This window comes from Oncorhynchus clarkii, chromosome 7 (genome assembly GCF_045791955.1).
Source record: "Oncorhynchus clarkii lewisi isolate Uvic-CL-2024 chromosome 7, UVic_Ocla_1.0, whole genome shotgun sequence".
In the NCBI taxonomy this organism is placed as follows: Eukaryota; Metazoa; Chordata; class Actinopteri; order Salmoniformes; family Salmonidae; genus Oncorhynchus; species Oncorhynchus clarkii.
In genome coordinates, this window is record NC_092153.1 from 7,109,016 (window position 1) to 7,134,749 (window position 25,734).

The 25,734-nt window shown below is 43.4% G+C and overlaps 1 protein-coding gene and 1 long non-coding RNA gene across 2 annotated transcripts; one reads left to right on the plus strand and one right to left on the minus strand.

The window, feature by feature from the left end:
* Positions 1–1,602: 1,602 nt before the first annotated feature.
* Positions 1,603–7,458, minus strand: LOC139414055 (motor neuron and pancreas homeobox protein 1-like). The gene is made up of 3 exons (XM_071161931.1): positions 6,412–7,458; positions 4,370–4,527; positions 1,603–3,471 (listed from the first exon to the last, which is right to left on the minus strand). The coding sequence occupies exons 1-3, from the start codon at positions 6,845–6,847 to the stop codon at positions 3,085–3,087; spliced, it is 981 nt and encodes a 326-aa protein (XP_071018032.1). The 5' UTR covers positions 6,848–7,458; the 3' UTR covers positions 1,603–3,084.
* Positions 7,326–19,966, plus strand: LOC139414056 (uncharacterized). Its single transcript, XR_011634863.1, has 3 exons — positions 7,326–7,389; positions 12,891–13,087; positions 19,882–19,966. It is a non-coding gene; the product is annotated as an uncharacterized lncRNA (long non-coding RNA).
* Positions 19,967–25,734: the final 5,768 nt, after the last annotated feature.

Below are 25,734 nucleotides of genomic sequence, written 5' to 3' on the forward strand. Positions count from 1 at the left end.
CCACCACACTGTCAAACACATTCAAAACCTTGGACACTAAATCCTATCCACCACACTGTCAAACACATTCAAAACCTTAGACACTAAATCCTATCCACCACACTGTCAAACACATCCAAAACCTTGGACACTAAATCCAATCCACCACACTGTCAAACACATTCAAAACCTTAGACACTAAATCCAATCCACCACACTGTCAAACACATTCAAAACCTTAGACACTAAATCCAATCCACCACACTGTCAAACACATTCAAAACCTTAGACACTAAATCCTATCCACCACACTGTCAAACACATCCAAAACCTTGGACACTAAATCCTATCCACCACACTGTCAAACACATCCAAAACCTTGGACACTAAATCCAATCCACCACACTGTCAAACACATTCAATAACTCAAATCATTGTCTTCCACCTTGTTCCATAACTATCTATTACTGCATTTGTCCGGCTCTCAGTTTCTGAGCACCCAGCCGTCTCCAAACAGAAAATAACCCTTAAACGTATCTAGGACTAGTGCCCCTTGACTCCATACTGCCCTCCACCACCACCAAAATTCAAACTAAACTGACTCCAGACCTGTAGCTGTGCACAAAGGCCCCTTTCTGTCTCAAGTTCATGTAGCAGAACCATCCCGGCTTCGTTTCAAGAGACAGGCCAGCGTCTTGCCCGGCCAGTTAAAAATGCATTTAATCACTATATAAGCATGATGTTGTGGGCCGGGGCCTGCGGGCAGGCTGGGTGGGAGGAGACGAGTTATGCCGCGTGTGTCCTCTAGTCCGGTTTTTAATCACCGCCCGTACTTTGGAAGGCCAATAAAAACGTCCCGTTTCGGTCAGACACACATCATCTTCTGTTTCTTCTTGCAAATGAAAATGTAGCCTGGGTGACATCACCATCAGGCACTGATTACTTTGTGTGCGCCCCAAATGGCACCCTATTCCCTAAATAGTGCACTACCAGATCCCTAAAAAGTAGTGCACTATATAGGTAATAGGGAGCCACTTGGAACATAAGCCTTTACCTCTCCTTCATTAACTTAATTATTTCACTATCAGTAAAACCCGCCTGAGTAATTCATATTTGAAAGCCCCAGGGTTGTAAATTAAGGGGCTCTGCTGGTTTAATATGCAGTGTTGGATTATCTTCCTTTCTCTTGGCCATCTTGCCATCTGTTATCTGTGACAACAAGGTGGCTGAAATAGACAGGAAACAAGGGAAGGACGTGTGATACAGAAAAAAAAGTGTGTCCATTTGAGAGATTTCCATTAAGTGGGATTGGAAATAGAAATTTGGCCAATATGTCTGTTTTAGCTGGATTTATAGTTGGACCTCTCTACCCTATTGTTACCATCCCTGTGTGGTTGCAGAAGACTCACAAGGTCATTATGAAGGCTCCACACACTAATAACTTTCTTAAAGAATTGCTCAGCTTTGCCTGCTCAATGTGTTTGTGTAACTCCCTCTCATTGATCTCCACTAAACCCACTTTTAAATACTTTAGATGACTTATACACGTTCTAAATGTTCTCCACAAATCAATCCCTCATTTTAATGAGTTAACTTTGCATAAATCCTACATTTCTCAAGTTATTTGAACAATTTTCATTTCTGTTTTTTTATTTCACGCAGTTGACATCAACACAGACCAGTTTCAGATAAACACATTAACTTTTTCCCTGTCATTTACCTGTCAATTCAAATAATTTAGATACATTTAAATGTGGTTAAATAACAACAATAAACAAACAAACAACAATAACAACAGAAATCTGAATTTACATGACAACAATGTTCAATTGCACACACAAGATAGAGTATATGAGACATCATGGAAAGTCTGTAAATCCAAGATGTCTGACATTCATGGGGGCACATTCACAACATCACGCAACATTCTGCAACACTTTGCAACACTTTCCCCTTCGTTTTCAGCTAATGCAAACTGCTCAGGGTTTGTTCACTCCTGCCAGTGTAAGTTGCAGTTTGCAACAGTCCAACGGTTCTGAACGTAACTTGGTTGTATCACATCCTTTAGCACTGCTGGTGGGAGGAGCCACATCTGTCAGTCAGCCTGTCAGGGGGCGGAGTTTAGCTGAGATGGACGACAAGGTAATAGAGGTCAGTGGTGTTCACTGCTTCACTGCTGCTACAGTACTTCTCAGTCCAATTGGATGAAAAACACAGGAGTCTTACAGCCGATGAATGTCCTGTGTAAAAACATTTTTTTGGAGTTGCATGCCATGAAAAAATACAGCAGAGAGAGACAGGGTTCAGTGTCTTATTCAGCCTTACTTGATGTGATGATGAATATAAAATGCTTTATATTCCCTCATCCTTAGAGATGCGAGTCCAACCTAAAGAACACCTATACCTTAAACCAGGGGTACCAGCATTGGGGAACACCCCTTCCAGCATTGGGGAACATCCCACACCCCCCTGCGGGCGAGGCATGTCTATTTCTATGGGCACAAGCACTGTTCGTGACAGACTGTTCACACCCTTCTTGTTGGTGGAGAGAATTTTGCAGGTTTAAAGCTTATTTCCTGCAATTCTGTACATTTTGCCATGCCTAATGTGTATTCATGTGATATTTGAGTGACAAAAACATGACTCCAACATCTATGAGCTGAAAAACAAAATAAATAAAAACATTAGCAGACATGGGCTAGTGGATCTGGACATTTCTAACAAGTTATAAATAGCTCTCTAAGGTATGTAATGACTGACAGGACAAGAGGAACTGATGATGCAATACCCAATATAGAAATGACACCGTGTGCATTCTACTAGTACAACTTTCAAGAATAAGTTTAAAGCCGGATTGAGTTCCTTTAAAACATTTTTTTGGGGGTGGGGGGCGACCCACAGTTTGGAAACCCCTGCCTTAAACAACTCCATCAGGGTCACAGAAACATTACATTGCGTTGAGCATTATGTACACAAAAAACACTGTCATAGGCTTTTGAAATGGCACATCATTTTTTTTCTCTTTTTACACTATAGACCCCCACTTTCCCAGAGCCAGTGTCAAGCAGCAGTGTCTCTGGCGTTTTCCTTTCTGGGTGTGTCTTTTCACAACCCTGCGCCTATCTTCCTGTCCCCCCCTGTCACCCCCACTAAGTCGTCCTCAGAGAAGGGACTGTGGGGGTTGTAACCAAGCTCCGCTGTGAGCTTCAGAAAGTCTGCTGAACGCTGCAACCCCACCGCGCCACCCATGGTAACATCAAACTCGTGTGGCGTCTCCTCCTCTTCCTCCTCTTCCTCCTCTGCTTCTTCTAGGTCTAGCTCTCCCTCGTCATCCTGAGTGAAAGCTTGTTTATTCTCAGCTGGTTTGCCATTGGTCTGTTTTCCCCCGGTGCGCAGTCGCTCCGCCTCAGACTGGGCAGATGCAGATGCCTGCTCCTTGGCCTTGCGGCTGCGCTTCCACTTCATCCGGCGGTTCTGGAACCAGATCTTCACCTGAGGAGAGACAGAACGCAGGCCTGTCAGCCACACACTAATGCAGGAGGTCTCTCACCTGCAGTCTCTATCTCTCTATCCCCACACTCAGTTTAGTACATCTGGGAAGCCATTTTCTGTCTACTAAACCGGGCTGAAATGTCAACAACAACTGTTACTCACTTGCAGAAAGATTTATCTGAAGAAGTCATTCCAAAACGTGCTGAATATGTTCGAACACAGAGGAGTTGATCTTTTAAATCAACATGTCAACTGCTTCGTTAGGGGTGGTATTTGGTACTAGATGAGGCAGGTGAAACAAGAGCTGTAATATATTAGCTAAATAAGGAACTGCCAGTCTGATATCACATTACTCTCCAGTGACTAACAGAGCATTTTTTAAATTTTTATTTAACTAGGCAAGTCAGTTCAGAACAAATTCTTATTTTCAATGACGGCTTAGGAACAGTGGGTTAACTGCCTGTTCAGGGACAGAACAACAGCTCGGGGATTTGAACTTGCAATCTTCTGGTTACTAGTCCAACGCTCTAACCACTAGGCTACCCTGCCGCCCCATAGCAGACAGTCTATCTCAAGGACAAACACACCAGGGATCATTTGTACAGGTTCTTCCCAGAGGAACATAGGATAACAGGCCAGCGCTGGAATAGCCTGCCAGGTGGGAATCAACACACAGACACATATATACACGCTCACACAGACACATATATACACGCTCACACAGACACATATATACACGCTCACACAGACACATATATACACGCTCACACAGACACATATACACACTCACACAGACACATATATACACGCTCACACAGACACATACATACACACTCACACAGACACATATATACACGCTCACACAGACACACACAGAATGACACCTTTTCTCCCTCACCTGTGTTTCAGTCAGCATGAGAGAGGTGGCCACCTCAAAGCGTTTGGGTCTGGACAGGTACTTGTTGAGTTTAAATTGGTTCTCCAGCTCAAGGAGCTGCTGACTGGTGAAAGCCGTCCGGGGCCTACGACACTTCCCCAGGAGTCCTGCCTGGGGTGCTGAGAGGGGGAGAGAGGGGGGGGGGAGACCTTAGTACAGTACAATATTCTTCATTGTGGATCATTTTTAGTGAACAACTGGGTAGAAAGTTACAATGACTCTGGCCTAATCAATAGCTTAATTCTCCCCAACTATGTTCTTCCCAAATGTAATGAGATGTGTAGGCTACTAAACCTGTGTTCTGGTCAATTCAAGCTATTGGACAATGCATCTGAGTAGATTTAATCTCAGACTGTTTCAATGGTCTTATTTCTGCAATACCAAGGACATAGGAAGTCCAATATAATGTTGAGGGAGGAACACACACACACATGCCCGCACTCTCTCGCCATCATTAACTATAATAGCTTTACTCCAGTTTATTGTTGACGAGAGGACACGGCAGAAGCTGGGCGCTAGAACCATAAAAAGCGCGAGCACCATTAACTTAATGAAAATTCGATGAAGCTTTAGTGATTTTATTGGTGAACTAGCAGAATGTTTTAGGTGTTTGTTTATAGTTTGCTCCTCAGTACAAAGACAATGTTCATCGAGTTGACGTTTATAGCGAAATGAAAAGGCCAAAAATAAAAAACATGATATTATAGTTAGCAGTAAATCGATCGAAGACTTTTCATGAGACTACACTTAAACAATATTTAGGCCTATACCTCTACATGATACTTAAATAGCCTATATTTTTCAGACGTTGTGTATTAATGACTGAACAAAGAACAAAACCGTTCTACCATTAAGATTGAATGTGCAATATTATATGTTCAGAAAGCAGTTAAAAATATGTGTTTAAATATTGCAATAAAGGTGGATTAATATAAGCATGTAATGAATATATAGCATGATATAATACACATGAAAATATTACCATTCTATAATAATACCTTGTATGTAGCCCTATTGTTCTTGCTCTTATATTGAAATAAAAATGTTTTGAAACAGATCTTGCCTGATTGGTAAAAATGTTAGCAATAGTTAGAAATAATATGAATACAATTAGTAACACAATATTATTATAATAAATATATAATAACACGTATTATTAACCAATAACCTACGTATTAGATGTATTCATTATTTACTAATTGAAATGTATGATTATTGTTATTATTGTTGTTGTTGGTGTTATTCCTCAGATTATTATCATTTTCTACTTTTTTGTAAAATGTGTTATGGGATATGTTATAATATGTTGAGTTTTGTTATCAATACTGGTATCAAATACGTTTAAGTTTTGCACACCTAGCTAAAGTTAATTGCAACACTTAGCCTAATCTTAGAACATATATTTGATTATGTTTACAACGTGTGTGTGTGTGTGTGTGTGTGTGTGTGTGTGTGTGTGTGTGTGTGTGTGTGTGTGTGTGTGTGTGTGTGTGTGTGTGTGTGTGTGTGTGTGTGTGTGTGTGTGTGTGTGTGTGTACCTGTATTTGCTTTCCCTCACCTTTGGATTACATGCAATGAGGAACAATAAGTGATTTTACGACACCTCTAGGCGGTTGGGTTCAATGCTTTGGAAGTGGTTGTTAAGTGATCAAACGATCCCTTCCCTACCAATAAACCTCCGGTATCTGGGCGTAAGTTCATTTCTGCTTGATACCCGCCACACCTATTTGAAAAACATGATTGATTACAGCAATTACGCTTAGCTTTGTGTCTGCTTGGCTATATTAATTATATTGCCTATGTGTTCTGAGCAAGCACAAAAACACATCACCAACAGACCAATGGACAACTCCATTTACATCCCCGATTTTAAAAGAAACCCCATGGGCCTAGCGCATAATGCCTCTCTTTTAAAAATATGTTTTGTTTGTTGATATATTTGTGACAAGAGTATATATAGCCTATTGAGTGTGCTGCCTAGCCCACATGTGTACTATACTTACAACTGTAGTCTGGAAGACGTGGTATCATCATTCCAGCACGGATCCAGTGTTCCAGGGGGAGAGACCCTGCCATGGCAGCCGCCTTCAGGTGGTCTGGGTACGACTGGGTAAGGTGTGTGAAGCCGGAGTAGGCGAAGGCAGGGTGATGTCCACCCAAAGCCGACATTGGGTACATAGGGGCAGGGTACATTTGGGGTAGCGAGGCGAGTCCCGTGTGAGGGAGGTTCAGCAGTCCCGGCTTGGGGATTATCCCGGTTTGAAGATGGGTGGGCGTCCTGCGCGGGGACGGGGTGTCCGCTCGCCGACAGGACACAGGGCTGCCCGCAGGGCTGTCACTGCTCAGACCTGGGGAGAGGTCTCGGTTCGCCCGGTGAGTCTCGTCGGCCAGCAGAGCATCGATTCGAAAATTATTCGATTTCTCCATACCGACTCTCATCAGGAAAACTGCCGCGAGCTGCTCAAAGGTCAGACCTGCCAATGTACACTTGTTCTGTGCGTCAGAGCACAGCTCCAACTCCAATCTTCTGTTTAAATGTTTCAGTTTTTTATAAAAGTCACTCTGAGGATGCCAGTGCAACCCTCTCGTAACCAAAATAAGTCAGATCAATGATAAATATATGAGAGGATGTACTTTTAGTATGCGTTTCGATAGCAGGCTCCTTAGTTTTGCTCACTCCCTCGCTATCACCTACCTGTAACAGTTCTGGTAAAATATTCTCTGAAGAACCCTGAAGAGCTTAAATTATTAGCAAATAAAATGATACAACAAAATATTAAATTGCAATGCTTTCCGAGTGTCCATTTGGTTTCTGTAGTCCTCTATCCGCGTATTCACATCACATGTGATGACTAACAGCCAGGTCTTGGTGTTTAATAGCAACTTAACCAACTAAAGCAAGTGTTTCACTCCTTCAGACGCCGTCTCCCCCACCCCTGTGGCTGTCTGAGCTGTGATTGGCTAATGCAGGTACTCGAGGGGTGAGTTTAGTCGACCGTTTTCTAATTAACTAATTACTCTCTCATTTCCACGCGACTCAAGAAACCTCTGAACGCGCCTCACACGTCTCCTGCATGAGAAATGTCCAACCTCTTTCCCTCTGTCTGTCAGCAACACTTTCTGCTGTGTTTAATTGTGACGTGAGACTGTGAGAACTGGTAGCAATATTAGCCTTTTCTACTGTATGTGTTGCTGCGTTATGAACGCGCCTGAATCAGGTAACAAGATACAAGTGGTCTAGGCTATAATAGAACAAATACTGTAGTTATAGTTATTACATAGCTATTAGTACAAATTGATACAATATTTATAATAATGGTGATGATTATTTAAACATAACTTACCACATTGTGATTATAATAATAACAGTGATGATGAAAATAATAAAAGTATGTTACAGATTTGTAGTTTTTGCACATTTGGATCTCAAGCCATATTTTGGACATCTATTTACAGCCTAAATCAAATACATCCTGCAATCATTATCTGTTCTGCGTGTCTATTCAGAGGAAATATTGGCAAGAGATTTATATTTCAATTAGCACAATATTAACGATTTGCTTATTTTAAAACCCATGGGTTTCTCCAGGTTGAAATGCTAATGTAATTCATCTTTATGAGCTAGAATTATACATCAGCGGAAGAGAAAAAAAATAGTCCATTAATAAAGTTGATTTAGCATAGAATAGCTAGGTCACACTCCAGGTGTCTTATCTTCCATGTCCAAGACTCATTTCTATTCATCTACGTAATTAGGCCTATTTACATAGGCCCACAGCATATCGGTAATCATGTAAAAACATAATAAATTAAGGAAATCAGAAAAACAACATGATTAAAATAATAATTTGTCAGTTATTAGTCTGTCATATTCCTAGTTAGGCTTTACAACTCGTTTTAAATCAGCACCGTTAGTTTTAGACGAGAAATAGGCTTATATTGGTATGTGTCATAAGGTTTTAAGATATATGCAGCAATGAGAAGCAGAATTGCTTTACTCTCTACATGTTTGTATGTGGTGCAACAACACTGCGTTCTGTCTCCCGGCTCCGGTCAGTGAACTATGGAGAATCTCCCTGTTGTCTCCCACCTTTAACAACCGCAATCTGCATGATCTGACTGACCCCTGAGGAGGAATGCGCGCAGGTGTGTGAACGAAAGCAGACATTGTCCTACTGTAGGTGGTCCTCACCTCAGGTCATGTGAACATTGTTGGGCCGTAAAGCGCTTCAAAAAAATAACAAATATCCCGTTTCTAACAGGTCAAGCAGGTGACGCAGAATACGTAGTCGTCATGGCATTAACTCCTGTGATACTATTGTAATTACTACTCCCAGACCAAATCTACCACGAGTCCAATAATCACTAGCAACTGTTATAAGGTCCTAAGTGATAGTTATTTTGACATTTTTATGAAGTAAACATATAAAGCCCACTTGCTCATAGTTGTATCACAATGGCCGATAGGTTACTGAACATGATACATTATTTGATCAACTCATATGTATTTACCCATGATGCTCCACTCAGCAACAATCTTTGAAAAACATAGTTTAAAGTTTAGGCCTAAAAATGCCATGGTAACCTATACACAACACATGTTCGATTTGCATTTTAATAAACATGAATTAATAATATAATGAAAGTCATTTCAGATTCGTTATTTAACAATAACGTCATATTTTCAAACTCTTTTCGAAAGCAGTAATATTTGCTAAATATTTTTTTTACTATTATCCTGTGCATTTATTCTTGCAATATATGTTTTTAACAAACTGGTAGATTTTAATAAAACCAGACTTTAGTTATGTTGTGAAAACAGGCATACATTATTTTGATTAGATCATTTACTTTAAAATTATCGGAACAATTTTATCCAGGAATATTTCAAGGATACAAAACATCATCCACAAATCACTTTTTGTGATTTATTTAGCCTAATTGTGAAAAGGTTGACAATAGAAAATAAATCCTAGAGGGATTTTTGTAGTTTTATAATAACTGTCAAAGACTTATAATGAATATTCCAATATGATAAAATATTAGTATAAGTACTCAGATGTAGGCAATAGCACTTATGACTTGAAGCACAGTTGAATAATCAAATAGTGAATGAGCCCCACGAATTGGAAGAGTAGTGGACGAGGCCCATAAAATCCAAGGGACACGCGGCCTAATCCGAAAGGCTCTAAATTATATCTCAAGAAATTGAAATCAGGCCTAGGAAGATGCATAAAACGCTTAAATGGTCACCTCTCCCCGCTGCAGACCGTCGCTCACAGCGAGGTGGTGTATGTGGTTATTGTTGTTGCGTCTGACCCCTAGAAGATTGAAGCAGTGACACGCCGGGGGCTGCCGCCCTCCTCCCTCACCAACCCCTCCACCCCCTCTCTGCTCCCTATCACCCAGAATACCGCCTGTCGCCAGGTCTGATATAGAGCTAATTTGCTCCAGGGAAATCAGCCGCCGCCACGCGAGTGCTTTCTGCCTATTCCTCCCAACCTCTTCCCCTCGCGCCTCGTTTCTTTGCTTTTATGATTTCAAAGTAATTTAAATAGCCCGGCCGCGGGTAAATCCGTCATCCGCACCCGGTGTCTGAGGTGCACAAATTAAATTAAATCAATGATCGAAATGGCACCGCTGCCCCGATGTCAGGTCCCTAGGTTTGAACACTTAGCAACGTGCGGCTTCTACGGTGGCACGCACCCTACCGCGCACCCACCACCCATCCACCTTCAAACAACACAGGAGAACAAACATTCACATCATCACCGCTCGTCCCTCAGTAGCAAACCCCTTCCTGCTGCTGTTGCATCCGATGGAATTCCGTCTCGGCCGCTGCCGTAGACTCACTGGGCCGAATCCTATCCAGACATCGGTGTGCGTAAAATTACATTTACACGAAATCAATAGTTATGCACACAATCTCAAATTAAGATTTGCTCTGTGTTTGTTTTGTCAATATTGTCAGCAGGTATAAAGACCCTAGAAACTGTATAGGACTATTTCAGTACATTTAGCCTGCCCTCTTGGTTAGATGTATCTCCTAACAGCACAGGGGTGTCTGAATAGTTTTTAATAAGAAGCCCAGAGTGTCCTGCTGGCCATGTAGGGCTAGATGGACTCACAAACACACCCTGGCATGCCTGCCACAAAGACAGGAGTACTTGCAGAGCTGCCCTTGTCTTGAACACACCACACACACGTAACGCACACACACACACCACACACACGCCACATGCGCGCACACACGCACACGCGCGCGCACACACACACACACACACACACACACCCTGCAAGTCCCCACGGGCAGGTGCTTGAGTCGTTCTGAGAGAGCGGCCCGCATTGCACTACAAAGTCAAAGTTGATCAGTTAATTAATTAGATCTCTGGCCTTAAACGTTAGTGCCGGCGGAGTTTAGGAAACATTAAAGAGCTTATCGTCATTACAGGCATATTTTTCAATCATTACCACGGCTCTGGGCTGTGATCTACATGACAGGAGCCATAAAGGTTGGGGTTGGTTCTCATGCCATGTGTTCCCTGTGTGATCTAGACCTGGGTTCAATTAGTATTCAAAATCATTTACAATACATTATCTCCGCTTCATTAAGCTTACCTGGTGCAATGGAACCAATTGAATAGTCCCAAAAGTGCACATCTGCATCACCTGGCACTCCAGGTACAGTAAAACAAAAAAAGTATTTGAAAAGTGGCTCAGATGAAGGAACATTCCTCCATTCCACTTGGCAGTGTTCAAAACTACACAGTTTCTGTCAGGGGGTATGCGATACCATATCCTCAATTCACGGGGTTGCATTCCCTTTAGACCCGGAGGTCTGTCTATTGGGTAACTTTACTAACACCAATCTTAGGCAAAGCCATACTATAAAGCTAACAGAAATATTGCTAGCGATTGCCAAGAAACGTATTGCCTTGAAATGGAAATTGGATTCCTCCCTGCCAGTTGCAATGTGGCTATCGGAAGTTAATAGTTGTATCCCTTTGGAGAAAATCACTTACTGCTGGAGGAATAAGTTAAAGACATTTTACAGAATTTGGCAAACTTGTATTGACTACATGGAGAATCTCCCCCCACATCTCATTGATTGAATCTCTATATAATCCTCACATAATGTTTCACACGTAATGTATAATATGTAGCCTACGGCAGGTGATCCAATGTCTCGTTATTATTTGTTTCTTATTGTATGTTTGTATATATAATTATAATTATTATTGTTTTTTTGTTACGCTCGTCTGTTACTGTCACTTTGTCCTATCGTTGTCTAATATCTTTTCACGTTTGTTTTGAATGTTCTTAATTGGAAAATGCAAAAATTAAATATTTAAATATATATATATATATATATATATATATATATTTGAAAAGATTTTGAGTAGTGTTTGAACTCAGGTCTGCAGTGATCTGCTGTCCCTGTCAGTCAGCTGTTTATTGACTCACTCTGGGTTACTGGTCCTCAGGGTTTGTTCAACCTGCTGATAAGGACCTGCATGTCTGATCTCGCAGAGGTGCATTCAAGAGCAAAATCAGTCAAAAAAAGTCAAGCACGCACACACACACACACACACACACACACACACACACACACACACACACACACACACACACACACACACACACACACACACACACACACACACACACACACACACACACACACACACACACACACACACACACACACACACACACACACACACACACACACACACCTGTTGACTGATAATGTTCCTGGAATGCACATACATGAATAGAGAGCCACCCTCACTTTAGGCAGTCTCTTATTTCTATAAAACAGTTATTTCTATAAAACAGTTATTTCTACAAAACAGTTGCTTATTTCTATGAAAAAGTTGCTTATTTCTACAAAACAGTCACTTATTTCTACGAAACAGTTGCTTATTTCTACAAAACAACATGTGCATCTCCTTCTCCAGAAAATGTATCCTCCTGAACTTGAGACTCTGATAACATTCTGGATACAGGACATGTTGCTTCACACACAGTCTTTGGTTACTCTGAGAGGAATCACTGCCAAGAGCAGGTCAGACACAATGCTAAACGCTACACATCATTTGATCACCCTGTTGATGAAGGACATTTCCAGGAAATGCAAACTTGAAGTGTATTCAAGGTTTAAAAAGGATTCTAAAGTTTATCATTTCCACTTTAAAATGTCAGACTTGATATGCCCTAACTAAAAAATGTATCAACCCCTACAAAAAATGTCTATTAATTATAATCCAAAGAATAATTAAATTTTCCTGCTGTGAGAAAATGCTCAAATGAAGATCCTACATCTGTACTGACAAACTATGTGTAAAACTATAGTACTACTGTAGGATAGCTATAATACAACTGTCACCCTGGTACCTTTGGTGCCAACATAGAGTAGATGTACATCTATGGTTGTCTGGCCAACATGACGACTGTCTCTAAGTCTGATCCTTCATTTCAGGTTTCCTTTCCTTGAATCCTCTGATGTTTTCAATTGGAAGTAAGTGAAGGGTGTGAGGATAGGACACAAGGATTCAAGGAAATTCAATTGACATTCCACCAAGGATCCACAGACAAGTACACCACCTGGACGGTGTGTGAGCTCCCAGTTCTTCCTGTACTCACGTCTCAGCCGGGCAAACCTGGTTCTGATAAATGGTTTGGGTTCAACAATGGTCTTTTTATGAAGTGAAAATCAGCTCTCCATCTCTTTCCTAATTAGACTAATTCCCACACTGTTAGAGCTGCTCGATAAATCACCCTGCTCTCCGCCAGACCTTGAGACCCTAATTAATGTCGTCTCATTAAGGAGATAACGGTAATTTATTAGAGGTTTTTTCTATTCCAGCTCTCTCTCTCTCTCCCTTTTTTCTTCTGTAATTTATTAACTAATATTGAGCTTTGCTTTATGTTGTGCACACTGGACATGGGAATGTCTCTGTCTACCTGTCTCTGTCTCCCTCTCTCTCCCTCTCTTCTCTTTCTTAGTTAAAGGTGTTGGTGGGTCTTCAGCAGGTGTGTATCAGCATTTTTTAAATCTGTGACCTCACAAACACTAAACGAGGACAGGCGATATGGCCTGATTCCCTGATGTGTCATCACAAAGCATGAGCTAATTAGGAGATTGTTTGCTTGTTACTAAATTGGACAAAAACAGGTTGCCTTAACTGGATTTGAATGAAATGACCAAATAGATAGATGAATCTCAACGAGAAAAAACCCATTAGTGGGCCGACTGGAAAACTTGTCGCATCAGCAATTTTTTTGTACAAGCTCATCAAATGAAGGTTATTATCACCGCGGTAGCTACATCACATAGTTTCAAATCAGCAGTGAAACCAAGGTTGAATATCCAATCAGCTCTCACAGTCTCACGTCAGAATTAGACGCTCATCCGTGTTTCTCAAAGTCACATTTCGATGTGGTCCAGGTGTTTAAGGTGAGACATTAACTCTGAATTTTTAAGGTTGGGGTTAAGTTTAGGCATTAACTGAGAATTCTTAAGATTAGGCATTAACTCAGAATGGTTAAGGTAAGGGTTAAGGTTTGGTGTAGGCTTATAACAAAAATATATGTTTTTTTTTTCAAACTTGCAAACTTTGGAATCAGAGACAGATGCTTACGCCCACCCTCGCCCACAACGCCCTCGCAAAACCGAAACCTACAGCGCTTACTGTTGCCCAATAGCGGCCAGGTTTCACGTCATCTCCCGACATCCTCAGACATAGACAGACTTTGAATACTGACTTGTATAACAGTGATCTGCTTGGAATATCTCATAATGGGTACTATACATAGCCTGAAGAATAATCTCATAGTAATATGGTGAATGCAGGACTGAGTACCCAATCATATAAGACTTGAGGGAGGGAACTGGTTGATAACATTTTCCCACAATCGTTACATAGCTGTTTCTCTATCATATCGATTCAGAGAAAGCAGATGTTTGCCTCAGACAAACAAACAGTTATAAAGTTCAGATTCCTTCTCAAAAAGGGTCTAATCTACGCCTTGATTGGGACACACTGCTCTATCCTCTTCCTCTTCCTCTCCCACACTACCTCCCTCTCTCCCACACTACCTCCCTCTCTCCCACACTACCTCGCTCTCTCCCACACTACCTCCATCTCTCCCACACTGCCTCCCTCTCTCCCACACTACCTCCCTATCTCCCACACTACCTCCCTCTCTCCCACACTACCTCCATCTCTCCCACACTACCTCCATCTCTCCCACACTACCTCCCTCTCTCCCACACTACCTCCCTCTCTCCCACACTACCTCCCTCTCTCCCACACTGCCTCCCTCTCTCCCACACTACCTCCCTCTCTCCCACACTACCTCCATCTCTCCCACACTACCTCCCTCTCTCCCACACTACCTCCCTCTCTCTCACACTACCTCCATCTCTCCCACACTACCTCCCTCTCTCTCACACTACCTCCATCTCTCCCACACTACCTCCCTCTCTCTCACACTGCCTCCCTCTCTCCCACACTACCTCCCTCTCTCTCACACTACCTCCCTCTCTCCCACACTACCTCCCTCTCTCCCACATGACCACCCTATCTCCCACACTACCTCCCTCTCTCCCACACTACCTCCCTCTCTCCCACACTGCCTCCTTCTCTCCCACACTATCTCCCTCTCTCCCACACTACCTCCCTCTCTCCCACACTACCTCCCTCTCTCCCACATCCTCCCTCTCTCCCACACTACCTCCCTCTCTCCCACACTGCCTCCATCTCTCCCACACTACCTCCCTCTCTCCCACACTACCTCCCTCTCTCCCACACTACCTCCCTCTCTCCCACACTGCCTCCCTCTCTCCCACACTACCCCCTCTCTCCCACACTACCTCCCTATCTCCCACTTGACCACCCTATGTCCCACACTACCTCCCTCTCTCCCACACTACCTCCCTCTCTCTCACATGACCACCCTCTCTCCCACACTACCTCCCTCTCTCCCACACTACCTCCCTCTCTCCCACACTACCTCCCTCTCTCTCACATGACCACCCTCTCTCCCACACTACCTCCCTCTCTCCCACATGACCTCCCTCTCTCCCACACTACCTCCCTCTCTCCCACACTACCTCCCTCTCTCCCACACTACCTCCCTCTCTCCCACACTACCTCCCTCTCTCCCACATGACCTCCCTCTCTCCCACACTGACACCCTCTCTCCCACACTGACACCCTCTCTCCCACACTACCTCCCTCTCTCCTATACTACCTCCCTCTCTCCCATATCTGCTTCCCTCCTTCCCTTCCTTCCTTTTCTCCTGCCGTCCTCGCTCCTGTCTCTCCTGGGTTTTTTTCCCAGGTAACAAAAGCTCCTTTCAGCCTATCAGGGCAGCTGGTGATCTTTATGGGCATTTAATGGGTTCTTCCAGCTAACAGTCTGTATTTTACTGCTCCCTATACAAGGGCCCCATTGTGTGCAGCGGCACTGATAGCAGATAAACACTTGTTATCAGGCACAATAAGACATCATTACTTTCACCCTGGTATCTCCCCATCCCTCTCCTCGCTGCATTATCTCACCACTTAGGAGGGATAGAGAGAACCATCAAGCTCTTTGAAGATCTCCGTCGCGGCAACGCCATCTCCTTCACTTGTTCTCTGTTTCATTCGCTCTCTCTCACACTCGAGAGGCGCATATACTCTCTCACCGTTTTATTTATTTAACCTTAATTTAACCTTTATTTAACTAGGCAAATCAGTTAAGAACAAATTCTTATTTACAATGATGCCCTCCCAAAAGGCTAAAGGACACCTGAGACTGGGGCTGGGATTAAAAAATAAATAAATATAGGACAAAACACACATCATGACAAGAGAGACACAACACTACATAAAGAGAGACTTAAGACAACAACATAGCATGGCAGCAAGACATGACAACACAGCATGGTAGCAACACAACATGGCAGCAGCACAACATGGTAGCAGCACAAAACATGGTACAAACTTTATAGGGCACAGGCAACAGCACAAATGGCAAGAAGGTAAAGACACCAATGCATTGTGCAAAGCAGCCACAACTGTCAATAAGAGTGTCCATGATTGAGTCTTTGAATGAAGAGATTGAGATTGAGAAAGGGTGCCATCGGGTGGGCCTGGCTCTCAAGAGAAGTCAGGCTATGTGCCCACTTCCCACAAAATGAGGTGGAAACCAAACTGCACTTCCTAACCTCCTGCCAACTGTATGACCATCAGAGACACACATTTCCCTCAGATTACACAGACCCACAAAGAATTTGAAAACAAATCCAATCTTGATAAACTCCCATATCTATTAGGTGAAATAGCAGTATTCCATCACAGCAGCAAGATGTGTGACCTGTTACCACGAGAAAAGGGCAACTAGTGAAGAACAAACACCATGTAAACACAACCTGTTGATTTATTTTCCCTTTCAACTATTTGCACAGTGTTACAACACTGAATATTCACTCTCAGAAGAAAGGGTCCCAAAAGGGTTCCAACCCCCAAAGGAAAACCCTTAAAAACCTCTGTGAAAAGGGTTCTACCTGGAACCCAAAAGGGTCCTTCAAAGGGTTCTCCTATGGGGACAGCCGAAGAACCCTTTTAAGTTCTAGAGAGCTCCTTTTTTTGTAGCCAATATTATAGCATTTGAAATGTCTTTATTCTTTTAAAGCTCTTGGGAGTGTAATGTTCACTGTTAAATTCTCATTGTTTATTTCCCTTGTTCATTTTCCTTTTGTTACTTGTCTATTTCACTTGCTTTGGCAATGTTAACATATGTTTCCCAGGCCAATAATGCCCTTCAATTGAGAGAGACCTAAGTCTCAACCTCTGTCAATGATTGAAAATGATTACTGCTAATTAGTTTGACAGAGTATCAGTCTACTGTTGAGTCAGTGACATCAAATAAAACATAGAATCTATGTCATGATGAAATCTTATTTCTGGGAAGCCTTGGCAGCTGGTGTGCTGGATGGCTACACTGAACACACACACACTGAACACACACACACACACACACACACACACACACACACACACACACACACACACACACACACACACACACACACACACACACACACACACACACACACACACACACACACACACACACACACACAGGGGACAATGTGCCACCCAGACTCTCTATTCTGTCTATTGTTCTGTTCACACGTTCCTTCTAAAGACAAGAGCGAATTGAAAACTTCCTCCACAACAAAGGCAATAGAGCTGACCCCCAGATGACTTGATGACAGGAGAGATAAAAATATGTCTCAACAATGGAGGGTGTGTGTGTGTGTGTGTATGTGTGTGTGTGTGTGTGTGTGTGTGTGTGTGTGTGTGTGTGTGTGTGTGTGTGTGTGTGTGTGTGTGTGTGTGTGTGTGTGTGTGTGTGCCTTTACAGTGAACAATGAGGTTGTACCCTTACAGTTTTAGACAGTAGCCAATAGGCTGTATCCTTACAGTTTTAGACAGTAGCCAATAATCTATTCTGGGGATTGGAGCATAATGTAGGCCTACCAACAAAACCAATGGAGCAAATCCCATAACATTTTCACATGGAAATAACTTTAGATTTCTATGATATTGTCATGCCCTGACCTTAGTTATCTTTGTTTTCTTTATTATTTTGGTTAGGTCAGGGTGTGACAACGGTGGTTTGTTTAGTTTTGTATTTTCTAGGGTTTTTTGTATGTCTAGGAGTTTATGTCTATGGTCGCCTAGATTGGTTCTCAATCAGAGGCAGCTGTTTATCGTTGTCTCTGATTGGGGACCATATTTAGGTAGCCATATTCCTTGGGTATTTTGTGGGATGATATTCTATGTTAAATTGCCTGTTCTGCACTAGCCATATAGTGCCACGGTTCGTTTTGGTCAGTGTTTGTTCTTTCATTAAATAAGTTATGTACGCTTTCCACGCTGCGCCTTGGTCTCCTCATTATGACGGCCGTGATAGATATAGCATACAGTATGCATACAGTAATTACACACAGTAATGTGGTGTTCAATGCAGGCCTAAATTGCTTGAGACTTTTAAAAATATTTTGAAGGGCTTGACATGAATTAATATTTTTTTACGTGGTCTGTAACACCATGGGCCAAATAGGTGACTTTACATTGCATTGTGTTGTATGATGCAAGAGATCACTTTACAAAATAAAATGAATTGTTATTACCATACAGAGAATTAGACCATGTAGACTAACCCTCTGCCTATTGTCTCAAAATACCACACTGTCCCTTTAACTAAGACATTAACGTTTTACCTGACTGGCTTTTCAAAGACAGCTTAAAATGAAACCTACAGGTTTTGTGCTCTTGTAGGGAGCAGGAACTCCACATTTCTGACCTATACTTATCTATAACTGAGCTAATAACTTGTTAAATAGCAAAGAATATCAACAAATGTGCACATGCGCGGCTCTGTGCACTGGTCTGAACTGATATGAAAAGCGCATTCTCTCTCCCTTGATTAAAAGTCAACTCATTAGTTACCCCTGCCAATAGAATTCTACTCGGTTGCGCTCTGACTCTGCCTACAACAAAATCATGTTTTGGTTTTGTTGCATTGAAAAGGGACTGATATAATGTTGATTCAATCACAGAACATTGATCTATAAAGTGCAGGCTAATGGGGCGAACTCAGTGAAGTTCAATATCTTGCGTCTCTGCACAGCCTGGCATTTATTTTGCGTGGCAGTCCTGGAGGAGGTGCGCAATTTAGAGGGAACATTGGTTACTGGTGTAGATGAAAGAGTCCTTCAAAGTGATAAATATTGTTCATTGGCGAAAGCAAAGCAATCATTGGCTAGTGTTAACTTTGTAATTTCCAGAAAATGTCACCTGATATTCAATCCATCTCAAAATGGGTAGAGAATCGCAGGGGTAAAATGTGAAAATCAATCGCTTAATCAATTGGTTTATCAATAGTTGACCAGTGAAGTTTTGTCGATTCTATGAAATTGTCGAATGGGTAAATCAAGGCTTTGGTGCTTTTTGTGATGGCTTGGAATTGATCGATGAGGGTAACATTACCTTAGCTGTGACAAGATTGGGTCACAGCGACTTCGCTATTCTGTTATCAGGAGACCTTGCCCCTGATCAGGATAGAGACATGTATTATATAGAACTGATATGATGTGATGTAGAGTCTATCATCTACATGCTCTTGAACCCATTTGGTCTCTACTGCTTAAAGTGTATTCTGAGGAAAATGGCTGACGATACCAGTGTGAGTAATGTTTATGTAGTGTCTGTTACTGGAGGTCAATGATAGATGATGTCACAGTGTGTCTCAGCTCCTGATCCAATCATCTCCATGCCTAATTAACCCTTCAGACAGGCTGTCCATCTGACTATGTGTGTGTGTCCTCCTCGTGAATCTTTACATATCTGTCATTCCTCTGCCCTCCCTCCCTTCCTCTCTCCCTCCCTACCCTTCCTCCTTCCCTGTAGAAGATGACCTGTTTAAAAGGTGAAAGGTCAATGAGCTCATCTTTCTCAGACCTGGAGTCCAATTGGTTTAACTGAGCGGCCCGTCCCCCCTGATACAGCAGGTAGGTTTAATCAACAGGGTCATCTAACTAAAGGAGACTGGAAAAGCAATGATATGTTAATGGCTGTAAGTAACAAATGGGGCAAAGACATCCGACCAACATCCACATTTGGTTGATATTTGATTGAATTGTCAACCAACGTGAATTCAACCTGCAAATATGACACAATGGTAGTGATGGAGATGTTATCATGGTAAGACTAGTACAGGGCACTGCTATAACGCTGCTATAACGCTGCTATAACGCTTCTATAACGCTGCTATAACGCTGCTATAACATTGCTATAACACTGCTATAATGCTGCTATAACGCTTCTATAACGCTGCTATAACACTGCTATAACACTGCTATAATGCTGCTATAACGCTGCTATAACGCTGCTATAACGCTGCTATAACACTGCTATAACACTGCTATACCGCTGCTATAACGCTGCTATAACACTGCTATAACACTGCTATAACACTGCTATAACAGTCACTAACTGTGGCTGCTGAATCTCTATTTAATGCCTATTTGTCCTGTGTCACCTCTAGCTTCACTACACCTCTCCTCTCTGTCCAGGCCGAGCCGGCGTTGTGTTACTATGTGTTTCTGTTCAGGAGGTGGTCCAGCGGTACCAGGGCAGGACGGGACCGGAGCTAACTGAGGAATTAGAAATCCTAGAATTGCAGTTCTGTCAGGCCTGGTGACAAGCTGAAAGGCTGCAGCTGTCAATAGAAGATGTATCTCCCGCCCTGTCCCGCTCCTCGCCCAACATGAAACTTCAATAGCTAATTAAAACTCTGTACTCCCCCCTTTTGCCTCCCTCCTCCCCCTGCCACCTCTCTGTCCTGTTCACTCTCCTTATGTCGCTCTCTGACCCTTCCCTCCTTCTTCTTTCTCTCATCCCTCACCTCAAACCCCAACCTTGTGCTCTCATCCCTCACCTCAAACCCCAACCTTGTGTTCTCATCCCACACCTCAAACCCCAACCTTGTGTTCTCATCCCACACCTCAAACCCCAACCCTGTGCTCTCATCCCTCACCTCAAACCCCAACCTTGTGTTCTCATCCCACACCTCAAACCCCAACCTTGTGCTCTCATCCCTCACCTCAAACACAACATTGTGTTCTCATCCCACACCTCAAACCCAAACCTTGTCCTCTCATCCCTCACCTCAAACCCCAACCTTGTGTTCTCATCCCACACCTCAAACCCCAACCTTGTGCTCTCATCCCTCACCTCAAACCCAACATTGTGTTCTCATCCCACACCTCAAACCCAAACCTTGTGCTCTCATCCCTCACCTCAAACCCCAACCTTGTGTTCTCATCCCACACCTCAAACCCAAACCTTGTGCTCTCATCCCTCACCTCAAACCCCAACCTTGTGTTCTCATCCACACCTCAAACCCCAACCTTGTGCTCTCATCCCTCACCTCAAACCCCAGCCTTGTGCTCTCATCCCACACCTCAAACCCCAACCTTGTGTTCTCATCCCACACCTCAAACCCCAACCCTGTGCTCTCATCCCTCACCTCAAACCCCAACCTTGTGTTCTCATCCCACACCTCAAACCCCAACCTTGTGCTCTCATCCCTCACCTCAAACCCAACATTGTGTTCTCATCCCACACCTCAAACCCAAACCTTGTCCTCTCATCCCTCACCTCAAACCCCAACCTTGTGTTCTCATCCCACACCTCAAACCCCAACCTTGTGCTCTCATCCCTCACCTCAAACCCAACATTGTGTTCTCATCCCACACCTCAAACCCAAACCTTGTGCTCTCATCCCTCACCTCAAACCCCAACCTTGTGCTCTCATCCCTCACCTCAAACCCCAGCCTTGTGCTCTCATCCCACACCTCAAACCCCAACCTTGTACTCTCATCCCACACCTCAAACCCCAACCTTGTGCTCTCATCCCACACCTCAAACCCCAACCTTGTGTTCTCATCCCACACCTCAAACCCCAACCTTGTGCTCTCATCCCACACCTCAAACCCCAACCTTGTGCTCTCATCCCACACCTCAAACCCCAACCTTGTGTTCTCATCCCACACCTCAAACCCCAACCTTGTGCTCTCATCCCACACCTCAAACCCCAACCTTGTGCTCTCATCCCACACCTCAAACCCCAACCTTGTTAGATTTTTCTCCCACTTGTTCTTCATCCCTCTCTCTCACTTTTCCTCCATCTATCCTCCATCTCTCCCCATCATAACCCTAACTTATCTTTCAACCCCCTTTATCGCCCCTCTTCTCCTCCCCTCCCGTCTCCCTCTCCCGTCGCTCTTTCCTTTCTCTCCCCTTTCCCCCCTCCACCCCTCCCCTCCCCTTTCCCTCTCCCTTTCCCCCTAATCCTCCCCTCCCCTCCTCCCTCTGTCCCCTTCCTGGTGGCTGCGGTGACAATGCAGCATTATGGAATAAATAGTTACATTATGCTACATTGTGCTCTGTCGTCAGGCCAACCACATTGTTATTAATGGCCCCGGCCTCCTTTGATTAAGACACATGATTTATGAAGAAACACACGCTAGTGGCACGTCACTGTAACACACACACGTATGCACACACACACATTCACTCACACACAAATTCTCGCAACCAGAGCAAGGGATCGTTCTGTTTTCATTTCATGATTTACGCTAAAAATGTATTCCAATATATTATAATGTAAGCAAGACAAAGGTTCCTAAAAGTATTAACATCTGAATACTGTACTGTCAACGGAAAAGAACATGAAGTCTGATTGGTAGGAGAGAGATGAGGTGAGAGAGTTATCCTAGACAGATGCAGACACTCAAACCTAATGGAGACGGTAGTTCCACTTTTACGCCCAGTCACCAGAGGTCACGGCGCTGGGCCGGGGTCATTAAGGCTGCTACCCAATCAGGGACTTAACGAGCGCTCGTTTGGGCATCTTTCAACTACCGTCTTACAGGCTGACCACAGAGGACCAGGTAAAAGTGTGTGTGTATGTGTGTACACGTCTGACTGCAGTGTATGGATGCATGAGTGAGAGTGTGAGGGTCGTTTGACTAAATAGATGCATTCTGTGTGTGTGTGTGTGTGTGTGTGTGTGTGTGTGTGTGTGTGTGTGTGTGTGTGTGTGTGTGTGTGTGTGCGTGCGTGCGTGCGTGCGTGCGTGTGTGCGTGTGTCAGGGCCCATTTATCAGTCCAGTTAACCCCTGGCAGCATGTTGTAATGTGGACGAGGGACCAGGCGGAGACCAGGCACTCGCTCTAATTAAACCACTCACCACCCCCAACGGCAGCCCCTCCCTACACACAAGAGACAACCAGTCCCCCTCTCCCCCTGGATCACCCACCTCTGCACTGTAGACCAGCACAAGACAAGGTGAGACTGGGAGACTCGGTGAATGATGATATGGATTTAGAACTATTATTGTCTCATTGGCAACTGAAAAGGTGAACGCAATGGTTGGTTGGATTTGCCAAACAAATTTTTGCAGTGTTATAATCCCAAATGTCAATGTACAATCCTTAAAGGTGTAATCCGGGATTTTAACAAATCGGCCACCCCTCCACTTGTTTTATGTAAGACAGAGCTATGGATGCAAGGACTAACCGTACATCTTATCAAATACAGTTTTAACCATGTTTTGAAACTTAACTGTGTTTGTTTACAATTACAGTCGTGGCCAAAAGTTTTGGGAATGACAGTGTAACGGCCGTTGGTGGAAGAAGGTGAGGACCAAGGTGCAGCGTGGTACGTGTTCGTCATTTTAATGGTAAAGCTGAACACTATACAACAAGCAACAAAAGCACAACTGAAACAGCTCCGTCAGATGCGAAACACACTAAACAGAAAATAACTACCCACACCACACAGGTGGGAAAAGGCTACCTAATTATGGTTCTCAATCAGAGACAACGATAGACAGCTGCCTCTGATTGAGAACCACACCCGGCCAAACAACACAGAAATCCAAAACATAGAAAACGAACATAGAATGCCCACCCTAGTCACACCCTGGCCTAACCAAAATAGAGAATAAAAGCCTCTCTATGGCCAGGGCGTGACAGACACAATTATTAATTTTCACAAAGTCTGCTGCCTCAGTTTGTATGATGGCAATTCACATATACTCCAGAATGTTATGAAGTGATCAGATGAATTGCAAAGTCCCTCTTTGCCATGCAAATGAACTGAAACCCCTAAAAACATTTCCACTGCATTTCAGCTCTGCCACAAAAGGACCAGCTGACATCATGTCAGTGATTTTCTCGTTAACACAGGTGTGAGTGTTGACGAGGGCAAGTCTGGAGATCACTCTGTCATGCTGATTGAGTTCGAATAACAGACTGGAAGCTTCAAAAGGAGGGTGGTGCTTGGAGTCATTGTTCTTCCTCTGTCAGCCATTGTTACCTGCAAGGAAACACGTGCCGTCATCATTGCTTTACACAAAAAGGGCTTCACAGGCAAGGACATTGTTGCCAGTCAGATTGCACCTAAATCAACCATTTATCGGATCATCAAGAAGGGTTCAAAGGAGAGCGGGTCAGTTGTTGTGAAGAAGTCTTCAGGGCACCCAAGAAAGTCCAGCAAGCGCCAGGACCGTCTCCTAAAGTAGATTCAGCTGAAGGATCAGGGAACCACCAGTACAGAGCTTTCTCAGGAATGGCAGGAGGCATGTGTGAGTGCATCTGCACGCAAAGTCAGGCGAAGACTTTTGGAGGATGGCCTGGTGTCAAGAAGGGCAGCAAAGAAGCCACTTCTCTCCAGGAAAAACACAAGGGACAGACTGATATTCTGCAAAAGGTACAGGGATTGGACTGCTGAGGACTGGGGTAAAGTCATTTTCTCTGATGAATCCCCTTTCCGATTGTTTGGGGCATCCGGAAAAAAACTTGTCCGGAGAAGACAAGGTGAGCGCTACCATCAGTCCTGTGTCATGCCAACAGTAAAGCATCCTGAGACCATTCATGTGTGGGGTTGCTTCTCAGCCAAGGAAGTGGGCTCACTCACAATTTTGCCTAAGAACACAGCCATGAATGGTACCAACACATCCTCCGAGAGCAACTTCTCCCAACCATCCAGGAACAGTTTGGTGACGAACAATGCCTTTTCCAGCATGATGGAGTACCTTACCATAAGGCAAAAGTGATAACTATGTGGCGTGGGGAACAAAACATTGGTATTTTGGGTCCGTGGCCAGGAAACACCCCAGACCGTAATCCCATTGAGAACCCACAAATTCTGACAAACTCCAAGCATTGATTATGCAAGAATGGGCTGCCATCAGTCAGGATGTGGCCCAGAAGTTAATTGACAGCATGCCAGGGCGGATTGCAGAGGTCTTGAAAAAGAAGGGTCAACACTGCAAATATTGACTCTTTGTATATACTTCATGTAATTGTCAATAAAAGCCATTCACACTTATGAAATGCTTGTAATTATACTTCAGTATTCCATAGTAACATCTGACAAAAATATCTAAAGACATTGAAGCAGCAAACTTTGTGGAAATTAATATGTGTCATTCTCAAAACTTTTGTGGCCACGACTGTGTGTAAAACAGGCTTATATTTTGGGTTCCGATGGGTTGGACAGTTGAACGAACCTCATGAGGCTTGAATAAGTTATATTCTTCAACAATCCATGGCGGCAGTATATGCTATATCAATAAGTTTAAAAAAATAACGTACCAATCCCGGATTGCCCAATTAAAGGCGGAGAACAAGGAAGAAGGAAACATTCATAATCGTATTCTTAACCGCTATACACCTGGCTTGACCCAATACT

Bases quoted from the DNA above. Each gene is read 5' to 3' on its own strand.
- LOC139414055 (XM_071161931.1), bottom strand. From the start codon at position 6,847: ATGAGAGTCGGTATGGAGAAATCGAATAATTTTCGAATCGATGCTCTG. The intron at 4,528-6,411 runs GTAAGTATAGTA...TCCCCCTCTCAG, and splicing joins ACGTCTTCCAGACTACAGTT to CACCCCAGGCAGGACTCCTG. The intron at 3,472-4,369 runs GTGAGGGAGAAA...GTCTCTCCTCAG, and splicing joins TCATGCTGACTGAAACACAG to GTGAAGATCTGGTTCCAGAA.